The sequence below is a fragment of the Nymphaea colorata genome, unplaced genomic scaffold, assembly GCF_008831285.2.
Source record: "Nymphaea colorata isolate Beijing-Zhang1983 unplaced genomic scaffold, ASM883128v2 scaffold0087, whole genome shotgun sequence".
In the NCBI taxonomy this organism is placed as follows: domain Eukaryota; kingdom Viridiplantae; phylum Streptophyta; class Magnoliopsida; order Nymphaeales; family Nymphaeaceae; genus Nymphaea; species Nymphaea colorata.
Genome location: NW_022204593.1, coordinates 7,420 through 25,255, shown reverse-complemented (window position 1 = coordinate 25,255; position 17,836 = coordinate 7,420). Strand labels below are relative to the sequence as shown.

Sequence of the window (17,836 nt, the reverse complement as noted above, 5' to 3'; positions counted from 1 at the left end):
GGAAAACTCAAAATATGGGCCATTGAAGTACACTCAGACCTATCCAGGAAGACGAAATACTCGTCAGAGTCAGCAACGAAGCCAAAAGCAAGAAGTGGAAAAGAGCCTCAGAAGAACTACGCAAACATGGCTTCGACCGCACCGACGTCGAATGCAGAGAAAGGTAACGCATCCCCCACTCAGATATATCAACCACCTCGACCCAGGAGTCAACAAGGAGAGCTGGAGCGATGAGGAGCTCGAGATTCTCTACAGCAAGTACGGCGAGTACGGTAATAAGTGGTTTTTACTCCAAAAGCACTTGCCTGGAAGGTACGTCAACAGAAACTCAGGACTCAGACAAAAATAAAAAATTACTTCTACGGTCGGATTCGATTCTTCCTGAAGCTGATCATAAAGATAATCCTAAGGGAAAATACAGGTTTTATCGGCGATATAAAGACGGACACCCTGCTCGATATATATTAAGCAAATAACAGTAATTGAGATTATATGCAGAGTTCTAAGGATTTTCGATCATCCAGCGCACCATAAAGAAGCTGAAGTACAAGATCGAGAAGAAGACCTGTGCCAAGTATATAAAGGAGAACAAGGAGGAGTTCTAAGTGTTTGCTCGCTATTTCGTGGAGAACTATTCCAACAAAAATGGCAGCACTCGCCTCGACTCCGAAGATGATATGAATTAGAGCTAAAACGAAGAGATCTCCAGGGGCAATGGCCTGCTGAACATCCTCCCCACAAGGGTCAGCCTGGTCAGCTCAGTATCGGGATACATCCCCGACAGGAGGAAACAAATGGAAGAGATAGAGTACCTCAAGAAAATGGCAGAGATTCACCTACAACATTACCAACACTACCAAATGGCCTACACCAAAATTATGGAGAAACAGCAGGGCCTATGATCATATAACTTATTTTACCACCCGCTCCCTCCAACCCACAGTATTATCGACCACCAGCCGACCTGATTTATATAATCGTAATTCAAAATGATTACCGAGAAGGCTCTTAAGGAGCGAGAATTAGACGAACTCTACGATTGGGTGGACTCACTCGAACTATCCAGACCCAAGAAGTACCCCTCCCTCCACTCAGGAACATCAGCAGGGATTTCTCAGATGCCACCATGATGGCTGAAGTCATCTCCCACCACTTCCCCAAAATAGTATAGCTCCATAACTACCCGCCCACTAACTCCCTCAAGTCCAAACTGTCCAACTGGAACACCCTCAACAGTACCTCCTTCCCCACGCAGACAAGGTTTTGTCCAAGTTAGGCCTTTCCTTAACGGCGGAGGATTGCAAGAAGCTAAGCTCGAGTACTCCTGGGGCGATCGAGGCGTTGCTATTCGAGTTTAAGTCTCTGGCGATGTAGAACTTGAAGGAGAAGCACGACGAGTAGCACCGGATAACTGACCACGGGGCTCCTCCCGGGGCGCACGCCAAGGAGGATATCGGGAGCAAGCTGTACGCTGCATCTAAGGTGGAGGAACTCAGAGAAGTGCTGGCGCTGATAAAGGAGAAGATTTCGCTGGTGGAAAGGTCCATCGATCGGAAGGATGCCCACATTAGGGAGTTGGAAGACGTACTAAAACAGTATTCTAACTGATTCATTTTGCTTATCTTATTGCCTATTCACAAAAGATACAACTAACCAATATAATAAAATAGGAGAGAGTAATACACCCCTTATCTTAATCATTTTATAGGCAAAGAGATACTATGGAATTACGGGAAAGTAGTAAACCTTGTCATGGTCAAAGTATGGGTATATTTGGTAAAATTAATTATGAGGGCAACCACTATATCGCCAATCTCCAAGCGACTCTTCTTTTCCTTCTCCTCCAAGGCTCTCGAGTTCGACTACCTCTACGGCATAAACCCAGTCGAGTGCGCCCTCCACGCCAACCGCCGCCACTTCGAGTCGCTCTACCTCTCCGACTCAGAACACATCGAGCTCTCCAGCCGTACCGCCAAGATGATCCAGCTGGCCAAGGCCACCAGCATCCCCATCATCTTCACCCACAAGGACAAGCTCGCCCGCATGGTCAAGCAGCAACCGCACCAGAATATCGTCCTCAAGTGCTCCCCTCTCGAACTCCTCCCCGTCAAAAGCACCCTCAGCTTCAAGCCAGGAGTCTATGTCTTCTGCGACAAGATCACCGACCCCCAGAACTTCGGCGCCATCCTGCGTTCCTGCCTGTTCTTCGGGGTGGAGGCAGTCTTCACGGGGAGGAAGCACCACTGCCCCCTCAACCCGACGGTGAGCAAGGCCTCAGCGGGGGCGGCAGAGCTCATCCCCACCCACCTCGTCGAGAATAGCAGCTAGTTCCTCTCTGGGTGGAAGAAGCAGGGCGGTTCAGTCATCGCCACCACTGTCGATGAGTCCAAACCGCACACAGCTGCCCAAACCTTAAAAGCAGTCATAACTCAATAAAAAATAGAAAAGGTCCTTGTGATCATCGGCTCATAGTCTCAAGGGGTATCTCCCCACCTAGTCGCAGCGTCTGATTACTGTGTATCGATATAACGCACAGGGCAAAAAGACCATCCATTTACCCTCATCGATTCGATGAACGTTTCAGCAGCGCTTTCAGTACTTCTGTTCTAACTCACCAAGCCCTTGTGATCTTGCTGTATATGTGTTGGCGTACGTTTAGTATATAATCTGAATTATTAATGTGGAACGTCATTACATCTAACAGAATTTTGGAACTGAAGATGAGGAGGGAGGCGTACCGCAGACACAAGAAGGCACTTAAAGAAGTGAAGCCGCTGGTTGATATCACCTCACCTGAAAAATTCACCTTTTTGGGGAAAAATCTGAAGGCTAAAATGATTGCTCAAGGTACGCGTCGCTTCATATAGACGAGGAGAGGGAGATCGAACATTAAAATCAGAATTTGCTGAGGAGGATGATCGAATAGCGGAGGAAACTGCGCCCCAGTTCGGCCGATCACTTCCCCAAGGAGAGTCTACACTAGCCTCACTTCCGCAGGACATCCGATAGAATAAATAGCTAAAACAAAGTACTCCCCATTCGACTCAGCGCTTGCTGTTGAAGCTAAGCGACACATCCGCCTCCATTAACTTCCAGCGCTTGTAGCAGTAGCACCGGGCAGTGCAGAAGATAAAGACAAATATAAGTCGCTCTAGACCTAAGAGCGGAATGGCCACCAGCAGGACCCAGACCGGACGGGGACGGCCCATGAGCGCACGCTGATAATATCAATTTTAGCATAACGAATAACCACCTATAAAAATGAGTTGCATTTTATTGGGACAGCCATTTTAACTAGTATTATCTCCGCCTTTCTTAATTATACCAATGACAAGTACTCTATCCCTCACTCAGCAATTATCAGGAAGTTCAGACTCCTAGACGAACTCGAAAAGGGCGAAAAGGGCAAGGGCGACCAGAACATCAGCTACGGACTGGATCAAGGTACTCTCTTTCCTACTCAGGCGATGACATGACTTTGTCTAGCTGGAACGGTACCATTCTGGGCCCTTACAAGGTACCTCTGCTTGCACTTAGACTGCGTTCGAGAACAGGATATACAGTTTAAAGATTAGCTGTGGGCCTGAGTACCCCGAGAAGCCGCCAGCGGTAAGATTCCTGAACAGGGTGTTCCTGCCCTCTGTGAACCAGACCAACGGACACGTCGATAACTTGGGACTGCTGAAGGCGTGGAAGAACTCAACCACCATCGAGAACATTCTGGTGGCGCTCAAGAATTAAATGACAAGCTACAAGGTACTGAAACAACCGCCAGAAAATACCTACTATTGAAGCAGTGATAGCATCAAGATAGTAAAGCAGATATATTTAATATATAGTTTATTGGATTAGTGTAGAGATACTGTGAGTGGCTTGGTAGGCTCATGGGGGAGTTTTCTAGTTTATGATATTTGGGGGGTGAGGAGGGTCGCCAATTGTCGCATATTTATTGATTTACTGATCTACCTAACAATAACCTTTGAAATGGCATTGGTGCTCAATTCATCTTAAAATTATTAGCTGAGACTATCCCACCCTATGCAGATAAGCTCCAAAGTTGAGGACTACGATACGATATCTGAGAGCAAGCAGGGGGTATCCACTCCCAAGAGCGCTCCTCTCAACTCCCAGCGCAGCAAGCTCTCCAAACGACTCTCCCTCCTCGAGACCACCAACGAACCACCACGACTGTGGAAGTAATCCTCCTCCTCGCTGGTAACTCCGCCCTCACCCAGAGCAGGGAACGGTCGCCCTCCCACAAGATTCCCAACGCCTCCAGGTTCACCATAAGCAGGGAGGAGGAAATGAAGAACATGAACTTCCTCACCCTCCAACTCAGGGGCGAGATTGGCAAGAACCCTATCAAATTCGCACAGTCCAAAAGACCCTAGCACTTCGTGCACTCCGATAGAGTACACACTCCCTCACCCGCAACCTACAATTGCTCCAGATTCTTATAAGAAACACAAAGCACAATTCTGCAGAGAGAGATATCCCTGAGAAATCCAGAAACCTCCTCCACCTCAGGCAGTACTTCCCTCCCCACTTAGACAAAGCAACCAAGGGCATCTCCATTCCCTCTTTCAACTCATATCATAAATCCTACATGGAGCACTCCAAGCACAAGCCATACCAGCCTGAGAGCACGTAGGGCAATCCCGGCCCTGGAGAGTACAACCACAGCTGGGCAAACAAGAAAAGAAACAAGAGCTATACGATCAGAGTAGCGCTTAAGAAATTCAACGAGACCGTAGTGTAAGTGATTTGCTAGCTAGGATTGGTCCAGGCCCCGGTGCATATACTCCGTACAAATCGTAACGCCCCTCTTCCATAAATATGAAGGGGACTATTCCGAATAGCAAGCGAACTTATCTTACTAAGTTTTAGCAATTTCCAAGTGCTCACAGCTATCACATCAGTAGATTTCTGGAACAGTATGGCTGATCTTCTTGTTCTTAATAACTCCATCAATTCAATACCCTTTTAAATTATTTTATCCTACCCAGCTTATTCTAGCCAATATATCCTTCATTATATCATTTGTAACCGAGCTTAATACTTCATTAGAGTTAAATAGCTCTCAATCCTTCATCTTTCATATGTGTTGTTGTCAGCTTCCAAGCCACTTGTAATTATGATTGACTTATTAATAAATGATTGTTGGGAATGGATCAAAACAGGTGAGTCAGATTCTCTATTTCCTCTGCACTTCCAACTGCGAACGACAGCCTATCATCGTAGGAAGTGATTTCAAACTCCATCAATGACTTCTTGCCGTTAGTGACGCTCCTTCCGCCCGCCCGCTCTATCAGAAAGCCAACAGCTGCCGCCTCATACAGCGCTCGCAACTTGCACTTATGACTCTTGGAGCCGATGTTGCTGAGCACCCCGTGGCCCTTGATGAAGATCTGACCCACGTCGGGGACTAGACCACCGGTGTAGCGCAGAGTATAGCCCTTCTTGATCCATCCAGCCACCACTTTGTCGTACTCCTCGTTCTCGTTGACTGCCCGCAAGTTGCCAGGACTGAACATTTTCGACTTCTCCTTGATCACCAAGTGCTCGTGTGAGACGATCCACTCTTTCTCGATCAGAGTCAGCTCTTGAACGATCTTCTTTTATTGGTTGTAGATCAGCACTGTGGTTCGTGGACCGTATATAGTAATTACTGCATTGACTTGGTCTCCTAGTTTCTTTCCAACGAGGCCGTTCTCGCTGGTCCTCCAGATGGAGAATATACTTCCGATGGAAAAGTTAGTATCGATGATGGAGCTGCCATCGAGGGGGTCATAGGTCACAATGTACCCTTCTCCCTATGCAATTTGATGATACTGAGGCCTTTCCTCACTGGCGAAGCCCTTTATCTTGGGGTTTTTCCTAAGATGGTTTTATACGATTTCATCGCACTTGACATCCTGGTGGAGCTGTTGGTCTCCGAACTTATTGGTCGATTCGAGGACGACAACTGGGGAGTGCCTCAAGAAGTGTGCGATTTCTATGGAGGCATCGAGGAGGGTGTGGATGACTGAGGCATCCTCGCCCTGGATATCTGGCTTAAGATATTACATCAATAATTATTGTGCTTCCCATAATAGAATAGTAACGATGATCATAACGACCCCGGAGGCCTCCTCCGTCACCGCCAAATTTAAGAAGGAGCTGAGGAGCGAGGATTTCGTCCTCATTTCGCAGTAAAACAAAGAGTACAGGCAGATCATCAAGATCATGCAGGAAAAGGAGACCATCCTCAACACTAAGATGATAGAGATGGAAAAAAACATCACCCGACTGGAGAATTAGAGGATTAGTATAAGGCCCTATGCAATTAGTATACACTCAAAATGCACCAGTATGAATCCATCAGGAATGAACTCACCCATTAGTATAAGGTATTGAAGAAATAAATCGATCGATGCTTCGCATAAATTGCAGAAAAATAGGTGCAGGTGGCTTAGCTGTAGAAGAGCAATGAGATGCTGCAGTAAAGCGTAGTCTGTTTATAGCAAAATGCCAAGACGGAGAGACTGGTAGTTTAAGAATTGAGACAGCATATATCGAAACTGGAGAAGGAGTTGGTCGATAAAAAGATCAAGATATTCAGCCATCTCGTAGATTACAAGCCGAGGGAAGAAGTGCCAAGCGCAAAGAAATAGAACCAAATGAACAGAAGCAATATGAACATTGCCAACAGCCAAACCTTCAAGACCAGTGCCAATTACCAGAGCTCAAAAAATAGTAAAAATAGTAGTAACACTAACAGCATCTCCTTCTCATTCGTATCCAACGACCCAGTACCGAAACGAAAGGAAAGCAAAACAAGGAAGCAGCACAATAAATCCATCTACATTTGAACTAAACATGATCTTAATTACTGCCAACATATATCATCACCATTAATTTCCCATCCATCTATGAATGCCAGGGTATATGACTCGGGCAATAATATCTTCCTGACCTCTAAATCCTGCATCAGGCGTTAATTAATTCTTTTCTTTCTTCCTGCGAATATAATTTGGTTTATGAATGGGAGTTAATTCATAACATTGATTATTAATTAGTGATTTAACTGAATAGTTAATAATGAAGGCAGATATCGTCGTCAGCGAGGCCACCAGGCAAAAGGTCGAAGAGGTCAAAAAGCACATCGAGAAGAAATATAACCTCAACCGAATCAAATAGGAAGAACGCAATTAAAATTGGAAAATCTTTTAGGAAAAAGTTAGACAATTGAATCTCACCATCGAAGAAAAAGAAAACGCCAAGAAAAATATCATACAACACGAAATGCAGGACCTCAGGAAAAGAAGGGAAAAAATCAGCAAGAAAAATTTCGAATCCATATGCGTGATCGGAAGAGGAGCCTTCGGAGAGGTCAGGCTCTGCAGGGAGAAAAAGAATGGCAGGGTAGTGGCTATCAAGTGCCTCAAGAAGAAGGAGATGATTAAGAAAAACCAGGTGGGACACCTCAAAGCCGAAAGGAACATCCTGGCTGATGGAGGAGAGTGGATAGTGGAGCTCCTTTATTCCTTCCAGGACCAAAATTACCTCTACCTGGTGATGGACTACCTCAGCGGAGGAGACTTGATGAACCTGCTAATCCAGCGGAACGTCCTCGAGGAGCACTAGGCCAAATTTTACGCAGCATAAATCGTAAAACATTGATAACGTAGGTCCTTGCGCTGGAAAGCATCCACAAGAAGAACTACATCCACCGCGACATGAAGCCCGATAATGTGCTGATCGACGCCAAGGGGCACATCAAACTGAGCGATTTCGGACTGTGCAAATAGACTGAGACGTCGGAGGATAAATATATCCACGAGACGCTGCACGACTACGTCCCAGGGCAAATCACCAACGCCAACCTATAGACTTTCAAGAAATACCTGCAGAAATATAACTCACAAGCCCAGAGGAATAGGAAATTGGCCTATAGTGCGGTGGGGACGCCTGACTACATCCCACCCTAAATGCTGAAGAGGACTGGATATACGGAGCTGGTCGATTGGTGGGCAGTCGGTGTCATCATCTACGAAATGCTGTTTGGATATGCTCCTTTCACCTCTTAGAACAATTAAGAAATCTACTACAGGATCCAGAACCACGAGGAATTTTTATACTTTCCACCTGAGGTATCGATCTCCTTCGAGGTTATCGACCTCATAAGCAGGCTGCTGGCCGATTAATCGAACCGGTTAGGCAAGAATGGAGCAGAGGAAATAAAAAGCCACCCATGGTTTAACGATATTAACTGGAACCAAATCAAGAACATGAAGCCTCCATTTGTTCCAGAACTTTAATCCTCGATTGATTGCAAGTATTTCGATAAGTACGAGGAGTCATAGCCGTGGGATTTCGATGGAAACGATGAAAACCACAAGAAGGATTTTAACTTCATTGGATACACATATAAAATAGATGCAGAAACTCCCAAAAATTACCTCAAGGAATAGCTATAGAAATTAGAGCAGCAAAAAAACGAGTAAAAATAAAAGCAAAAGGCAGATATGAAAAAGAAGAACAAGATAGCAGTGACTACAACAGGCCATCAATAGATCTCTTACTCCAAAAATTTATTTCAAAAATTGCATTTAGGAGACCATACCAATCGCAGTTAGATCAATACCTAGCGAAGCAAGGGAAGAAAATCAAAATCTCCCCTGAATGTGAAGGATACGAATCGAATGAAAACAAAGCAAAGCGTCTCTAAGAGTCCGATAAAGGTTGAAAGTAAGACATAAAGGGCTTCGGGACTGGCCAGAAAGGTGGCTCCTCTAAATCTGCAAAACATTGCTCTTAATTCGATGGTGTATGCAAGCACTGAACTGAATAAGACCCTGACCACCCGCAGGTCGATAAAGAAATATAAGTGATTTTATTCTACTCTGATCAGAAATGATTATGAGAGCTTTTTAAAGCATTAATCAATTGTTTAATAAACATATCCACACAATGAACAGCAGCTCAACGACAGCCAACCCTGAGATTAGATTCATCGGACCCATATACCTATACAACATGCTCCAAGTAAAACGAAACTTAATATAGGATTTTAGACATCTGCTTATCTTCGATTTCAGGACAAACTTTGAAACCATACATATAAGAGATGCATTCCATGTCCATCCAGGGCTCAATAGAAGTAAACCATCTCTGACGCAGACTAAGTATTGGATGTGATAGATTTGGCATAGAAAAAATCTACCGATAAATAGATAAAATACAAAAACATCCAAAAAGTGAGACGATATTTTTTCATCGATAATTATAAAGTGGACCCCAATTCATAAGGAGTGCGGTTTGTCATGAAATGCTTGCAGTAACGGAAATGCAAAGAGGATAAATTCTACAGCCTGAATGAAAGCTATGAGCAGTTTGAGAAAAAATACCCTTTCATGATGGTGGATAATGCCAAGCTAGAAGATGCCTCCAAGAAGACAAAGACAGAGTTTGACAAAGCTGTCCTATATCCTTATTCCAAATTCCCAAGCGAAATTATCGCAGACAAACTCTATCTCGTAAAGCATTCAATAACATAGGGAAACGTCTATTCTTCCAACAGTCAAAAGCAACTCTCAGATATGGGGATCGTAAACTTAATCGATTTCATTGATTACAACGCAGAGTAAAAGATGGCAGAGTTCAAAAAGGATCTTTCAAGTTTGGTGCATATCCCCATCAACCAGGAAGTGCCAGTGGTGATAGATTTCGATTTCATCAATAAGCAAATCGATGAGCAGGTCGCTAAAGGAAAGACCTTACTCTATTGCAAAGATGGAGAGTCCATTTCCCCTGCCTTCGCCGTCAGTTACCTCATGTTCAAGTCCAAACTGGATGTGCAGATGGCTACGCTGAAGGTCTGCCAGGCCATATCCAGAGTATAGTTGAATAAGATGGTATACACTCAGCTGCTTATTTACAAGCCCAAAAAATGATCGTTTAGCTTTGTTAATAATTCCCATTTAAATTATCGATGAATAAAGCCCACAGCCACAGTGCCTCCAAGCATCTATATACTCTCAACGATTCAGTAAAACCTTCATAATTATCAGAAACTTTCGGAATCGTAAAATAATTCTTCCCTAAACTCATCGCTATCATCCTCCGAAATAGTGGATACTGTTGATTACCCTGATAATCAAAAATAGATACAAAAGTACTGCTGCTACCATCTAGACTCTACAAAAAGAACGAAGAGCTCAGCAAAGCTGTATCTTAGTTGCAACTTAAAAATCAGGAGCTTTATGAACTTAATCAGTTAAGCGAAAAACGTAATCAAAAGCACGAAGAAAAACAAAGGGATCTCATCAAGAAATTATCGTACTTCCAGGTCAACAATAAACAACTCACCTATTAAATTCGAAAAATATCGCAGTATTGTCTTTACTATTCAGGGATCTAGGGGAAACTCGTGAGAATAAAAAAATATCCGAGACTCAAATAAACGAGGTGAAGCAGAGCATTAAAAAATCCCTATATGAGAAGGATAAGTTTTTGGTTTTTCTGAGGAATCTAATGTAAGTGCTGAGGAGGTGCGAGAAGCAGTAGGATTTCATGATTGAGAGGGACAAGATCCTGCAATTCATCCAAAAGAACATCGCTACTTCTTAAAGCAACCAAAAGATCCATTGTTAATTCGACCTCAAATTCGAAATGAGCCGAGTCGATACTCTCAAATAGAAGATCAAATCACTTGAGGAGGATGTGGAGGAGTATAAGAGCGCCATTGAGAGATAAAAAGCAGAGAAAAAGAAACTGATCACTACATACAACGAGAAGATAGCCAAACTGAGAGAACTTTACGAAAACTTGAGGGAAAAGATTGAGCTGCAGGAGGAGGAAAGCAAACGCAAGATAAAGAATTTACTCATATAAAAGAACTAAATGATATAAACACTGAAAAACAAGCTGAAGTAGAGCAGGACAATGAAGAACTCAATCGACGTTAAGAAATCGAGATAGAGTAAGAAAAGCTACATAGGAGATGGGGACTACTCGCATCTGTAGCTGAACGAGCTCAACGAGGCCATCGAGCACCTGTAGATGCAGATAATCAAGGAGTTTTAATAATGATATGCCTGCTTTTAAAGTATACACATCACCCCAATATTAACTTCTTCAGTTTGCGCTCCGCAATCTTCCTCTGCAGGTACTACCTGATGATTGCCCATCCCTTCGTCTTGCCGTTATCCAGATGCTCCTGCTAGGAGTAACGATTGGTCTTTATCGGCAATTTATTCCCCTTTTTCTTTTTGGTTTTTTCTTATCTTTCGTGCTCTATTTATTCGCCCTCTATGGCCTCAACCCTCTTGATGGATCTGCTCTGCCTTGACATGTAGGATTTGGTGGTCATTTATCGTGACCTCCCATCCATGACGATACTAGTTTCCTTCATACGGACGTCGGCTGCGATGGTCCTGCTCTTCATTTTGACAGGGTCATTGGCTACTATGGTTAGGGATCGATCGTGAGTTGGGGATCTATCTTTGTCGATGGATGAATTTTTTTATTTGGTCTAGAGTGAGGTGACTGTTTTCTTTTTGGCCTTGTTGTAGATAGAATATTTTCTTATCTTGTCGTTGAACTTGAAGATTTGAAAACTCTTGATGAACTCGCTGGTCTTTTTGGGAGAATCAAAAATGTTTTTTCCAGACTGCGTTTCTTTTACTTTATCCTGAGATGCTGTTATTCACTACTTTGAAATTTTTGTTGCTTTAGTTGTGGTTCTTCTACATGCTGTACTTTTTCGTGTGCTTGGTCGTTAGAAAACGGTGGCATTTTTGCGACGAATGTGAGGGTTTTCATCGGATTAGTATTACTCGGCCTCCATCGGATTTATCACGCAAATGTACTCCATTAGCTTTGGAATTTGGGTTAGGGATGATTTCTTAATTCTCGGAAGGGCGTGAATCAGTTCAGTAAAATCTTGGAAAAAATCTTTAGACAGTTGGTACTATTCTTCGAAATCCTTTCTGAAGAGGAAGTGATGAACTGGCTTTAGCATCCTCAGGGTCTAGTTCATCAGAAGCTGAATAGGGATGGGTTACTTAGAGCCTGGCCATGTCTGCTGTCAATTTTTCCATTCGATGAGCTTATAATAGATTTCTGCATTCTTCGGGAATAATAGCGATGGCGAACTTTTTCAAAAAGATGGAGAAGTGTACGATGGATGCCTGTATCCGCCTGTTGCTCCTGGGCCAAAATTAAAACCCGTATCTCTTCTAGCACTGCAGGTTGAGTATGAGCCGGTTGATCTGCATCTGTATGTTGTCCATTTATGCCTCGTTGCACATGCAGCCCGTCCAATTAGAATCATCGAGGATGAAGTGTTCTAAATTCTGGTACAGTCTGGGCAATTCGGGAAGTTTTTCCAGGGGGGGCCACCTCGAAAGATGTGAGGAGCTTATTTCCAAGCTGGATAATAAAGATACTACTCTTGATAGAGCGCCTCTGATATTCTAAAAGGGTGGGAAAGGAATGCCGAATCATAATATGTATGCCAGTATGTAAATGCATACATCCATTAATTTTATATTAAACCACATGATTTTTGTAATGACAGCATTTTATTCACCCTTCTAATGATCGATAAAACTATGCAACACCCAACTACAATTATGAACCCCTCCCTCATCTTTGTAAAAACAATCAATTTGCGTAATCTTCGTCGTCCTCACCGTCGTACTCTGCCTATTCGCTTCCTCGATGACTCGCATCCTTCTTCCTGCCCTTTGAGGACGAGCCCTAGCTGTTTGGTTTTGCTCGATTTCCATATCGTAGTCCTCCTCGTCCTCTTCTTCAGACATTCCCCTCTTCTTTTTGTTTTTTCTGGGGTTTCCTGCAGGAGCAGGCTGGTTTGGTGCTCTCTTTTTGGGCTGTTTTTTGTTCAGTTTTTCTTGATTGCGTTTCTTATTTCATCAGCGTTGAAGATCTCCTCGCCAGAATGGCTGACCTTCTCTTCGAGCTCCTATATCAACGATTTCAAATCGTTCTTTTGGTTCTTCTTCAGCTAAATAAATCGATTGTTACCTTTGTGATCATGTTCTTAAATGAAGCCACACTTACTGGTTCTCTAGGGTCTTTCTGAAGCTTTCAAAATTTTCGATGATCCTCCTCAGGCCTTTTTCGTTGATGTTCAGTTCGGAAAGGCAATAAGATGTATTGACGATTTAGAGCATGTTTAGGGAGTTCGATAACCTTTCACAAAGCTTCACCACTAAGCTTTCGGAGTATTTGTCTTTCTAAAGGAGTGGGAGTATATTTTCCAAGAAAATCTTAAAAGTGCTTTAGTTTCCAATCTTCTCCACATTTGAAAACGAGATAGGGCGTCTGGAATCAGGTTGAACAGTATCTTTGGATCTTTTTTATTCATTTCATGGAAAAATTGCTTGACCAAACTCTCGATTTCTGGGTCTTTATCTTGGAATAGTAGGGCAACATCCACATGTCGCTCTTGACCTTGATCATATCGTTGAGGGAAAGATGAGTTATGACTGTGAGAGTGGTCTTCCTCACTTTGGAATCCTTCTCGTGCAGGTTTTGATAGAGGTATTTGTTGTAGGGCTCGATAATGTTGGGGAACCTGTGGAGAAGGTCACCCATGGCGATGATGATATTGTTCTTTACTATCGAGTTGGCGTTGTTGTTGTTGAGCAGCTTGATGATGTGAGGGAACTTTTGCTCGCAGAAGTGAGGACTCAGGCACATGAACTTGCAGTAGGCCAGGACGCAGGTGATCTATAGTTCGCTTCCATACTTGAAGTTGAGCACTATTTTTTCGATGACAGTGATCCACCTGTTGATGAAAGGGTCTTCGATGATCTTCTCGCTTAAGAGCTGGATTTCTTCGATTTTTCTTTAGAGCTCAGCTTCTGCTCCACCCATCACCTTATCCAGCTCCTCTTCGTTGTTGTTCGAATCCTCCATGAACTGCTTTTGCTTGATGCCCTTGATCTTATTCTCGATGCTGTCCAGATAGATAAGACATTTCAAGCAGTTATGCGAGAGGGTGAAAATGAAATGGCATAGGGATTTTACTGATTTGTCCCTTTAGAGTTTCTAGTGGAGCTTTTTGATCAAGAGCTAGCTTAATTTTTCAGGACTCTAGCAGATCTTGAAGATGCAGGTGAGTATATTTTCACATGCTGAGAACCATTAATTGTTGGAAGTTCCCTGAGTATTGACCAAGATGTAAATTTGGGCAATCAAAAAGTTCTTGGCCATTTGGTTGATGTTGGGGTCATCCAAGCAGATAATTTTGGAGATCTACTTGACGATATGAAAATCTGGCTCGTTTGATTGAACATATACCTTTAGGATGTTCAAAAAGGACTCTAGGTTTTCGGACTTAATCAGGTTCTGGTCCTTAGAAAAAGCATCCTTAGGATGGTCATGATGGCTCTTTTTTAGCTGATGTTGGTCTGGTTCCTTTCGTAGGCAATAAATTGGTTCCACATGTGGGCAAAGGCCTGGGGCTTGACGATGACTATTCCTTTGTTTAGTGATTCTTGGATGATTGTTTCGAGTATTTCTTCGAGAGCGGAGATGTCTTGAGGGGTGGCCTTGGTGAAGAGGCTAACTAGCTCCTTGGCGACATCTTCTGACTTGCTGTTCAAGTGCAAATAGATGAAGTTGGTGAGGACTTCGTCTTTGATCCTCTTTTCCTTGGAGAAGATAAGAATGCGGATGTCTGGCAGTGACTCTTTGCTCTTTAGAAGTTCAGCTTGTAAAGTTTGATGAAGAGCTTGATGGTTTCCAGGACATCGGTTTCAGTTTTAGAGCCCAGTAGCATCCTCACGCTGTCGATCACTTTGTTGATGAGATTGTTGATTTCTTTTTCTTCAAAAAGAGTCAGCTCTTTCTATTCAGTTGCTTTAATTCTCTTCTTGATTAGCTTTACCTCAGTGACTAACTCCTCCAACCTTTCCTCATCGTCAGCCTGGTCGATCTCTACCTTCAGCCTGTTCTCTCTTCCTTGAGTGTCTTCAGCTCCAATTCTGCAATCTCTATTTATCTTTCAATATCAGAAAGCAGGGTCATCTCTTTCGTGCAAATCTCATCAACGACGACATTGATCAACTGAAGTGCACGTCTCCTTGTGTTGATGGATTGATCTTTGACCCTATCGATGCCTGCCTTCATGAAAAGGATGAGATATTTCCGAGGGACAAGTTTTTCTGAAGCCAGTTGACCCAATATTCCAGGATGTGGCACCTGCAAAAAGAGCTCTTGTCGTATATCCTCTGGAGGAGAGTGCTGATAAACTTCTCCTTTGACTACCTGTAAAGCTCCTAGCCTTATTCTCCGTTCATAACATACTTGAGGATGTTGAGCATGATATCAGCGATGCATTTCTGAGGTAGTAGGACTCGTGTCTGAACAAGATGATGAAGCAGCTCAAGTTGGTATAGAATATCTTCGGTATTTTTTCACTCAGTTTGCTCAAGAATTCCTTGGTGTTTTTGATGGACTGTGACTATGAGTTGAGATTCTGCTTATTGACGAGGTAGATGACCACCAATGTCAAGGCCTGCGTGCAGAGCTTTTGGAGTTCAGGCCCTTCAGCTTTAGCAAAGAAATGGACCAGGTTGTCAATCACATCACCCTCGTATACCAAATTGGCGAGGACTGTTTGGAAGGTGGTCTGCAGGGACTAGCAATAGTTTGACTTTAGGATGGTTTCCAGTATCTAGAAGATGCAGTTGTTGATCTCCTCATCCTTCACCAGATTGCTCTCGAGGATCTTGATGCATACGTCAATGTACTTCTTGAAGAACTCAGTGTCGATTTACTTCTTTTACCAAAGAGTAGCAAAGTCCAGCTTCAAAGTTTACTTGATTAGCATGATGCATCTCTTTTGGTTCTCAAGTATAAGTCTAGAAAGCTAGAAGGCGTCATTTCTAACTTTTTTCTTTCCTTTTTCTTTGTTGATGGTTTCTGCAATAATGTCTCCTTGGCTGCTTTTTGCTTTTTGAGAGTAGTAGCCGAGATGAAATACAAGCAAAGGAAAATCGTCATCTTGAATGCCAATCTCAGTTTGGGGATATTCGACTCCTCATTCAAGTCTTCCAGGTGTTTCAGTATGTGCTAGGTGAGGTATTGGATGGTCGATGAAAGTTCTTACAGCACCTTAATGCTCTTTGTTTCGATATTGTCGCCGAATGCTCTGCATATACTTGGATGTACTTGATTAAGCTGTAGAGAAAGTCAAAGCTCTCTGAATCAGTGATTGATTCATAATTTTGATTGAATTGAGAGTCGATGGCTTTGAGTTTTTTGAGAATTTATTTATCGGGCGCTGCAACATCGACGAGAAAGACCTGAATGATGCAAGTGTTACTCTGTGCCTGTTGAGGGCGAGGGAGTCCTGCTCGATATCGTTGAAATTGACGGGGAATACAAAATAGTCGAACATAAAAAATTATAATGCCGCCTAAATCAGTGTGGGTCATTTATTTTTCAATCTGCCCTTTTCGCTCATTAGTAAATCCATTGTGACCATGGCTGCCATGTTGTCCACGATCGGAGGCGCCCTCGGCAGCACGCACGGATCATGCCTGCCCTTGCCCTGCAGCTCAACCAGCTAGCCCTCGAGGTTGCTGGTGAGCTGGGGCTTGGAGATCGTGGAGACTGGCTTGAATGCCACTTTGAACTAAAAGGTCTAGCCTGTCGATATTCCGCCCAAACTTCCACCAGAGTTGTTGGTCCTCAGCCGCAGGTCGGTATTGAATAGGTCGTTGTGCTGTGAGCCTCGCATCTTAGTCCCTGCGAAACCGGAACCGAACTAGAAGCCCTTGGTTGCTGGGATGGACAACATGGCATGTGCCATTACTGATTGGATCTTGTTAGCAAGGAGGTACTTTATCAAATACTGGCTCTCCGAGGCCTTGGGGTAGGTTGTAAATGCACCCTTGCACTACTCCTCCCAGTGAATCATTCTAGTTTTGATGTTGTTGATCGCGTGGTAAATGTTGATGGCTGTTGGCTGGTGTGGGCATCGGATGTTTGGAATCAGCTATAAACCATTCTTTTCTTTGATGACTCTTTGCTAGGCTTCTATTTTGGTCTAATTAATTGTGGTATATTACACTACTATCAAACTAATATCCCCTCTCATCTCTTTCATAGTAGTATTTATGATTTTCCTAGTAGATTTCGCAAAGCCTATCAATATCCTCATTGCCTATTTTTCGCCGAACTAAGATAACCAAGTTAATACTGAACTCTTGATTGTTTTGCTAGGGAATCGAGTGTTAGCCCACACTGTGCACCCACGCCGCAAACCCGATATTCAATTTCTGCAGGTATTGTTTGGCCACGCTTCCGGCAATCACCCTTCCAATAGTCTACCGGGCAGAAGACCTGCCCCCGCCTGAAGAAGCCTTCAGCCCATACTTCTTCAAATAGGTAAAATCGGCATGTCCTGGCCTGGGGACGTTGCTGAAGGAGTCATAGTCAGTCTTTTTTATGTTCAAATTTTTGACCATGAAGCACAGAGGACTTCCCAAGGTGAGCCCATTCTCCATGCCAGAAACGCACTAAAGCAAATCCTCCTCCTTCCTGGGCGTGGATATCTTGGACTGGCCAGGCCTCCTGCGGTTGAGTTCCTTCTGGATGAGCTAAAGATTGAGGCTGAAGTTACTTGGAAATCCCTCAATCACGCACCCAGTGGCTACCTTAGGGCAGTCTTACCGTGGGAGTGGGACTCGCCGAACGTGAACACCCGGTAGAATCGGCCGAAAAGACTCATTTAATTTTAATTATGTCAGACAATGCTTGATAATAGGATCTTTATTAAAAGTAAAAAACCATCATGCCCTAAGCTCGCCCTTCCTGA

The 17,836-nt window shown here is 43.5% G+C and overlaps 1 protein-coding gene across 1 annotated transcript; it reads left to right on the top strand.

Moving 5' to 3' along the window:
• The first annotated feature begins 1,788 nt into the window (after nucleotides 1-1,788).
• Nucleotides 1,789-2,328, top strand: LOC116268064 (uncharacterized). Its single transcript, XM_031649888.1, has one exon. It carries the CDS (start codon nucleotides 1,789-1,791, stop codon nucleotides 2,326-2,328), a length of 540 nt encoding a protein of 179 aa, XP_031505748.1.
• Nucleotides 2,329-17,836: the final 15,508 nt, after the last annotated feature.

Bases quoted from the DNA above. Each gene is read 5' to 3' on its own strand.
- LOC116268064 (XM_031649888.1), top strand. From the start codon at position 1,789: ATGAGGGCAACCACTATATCGCCAATCTCCAAGCGACTCTTCTTTTCC.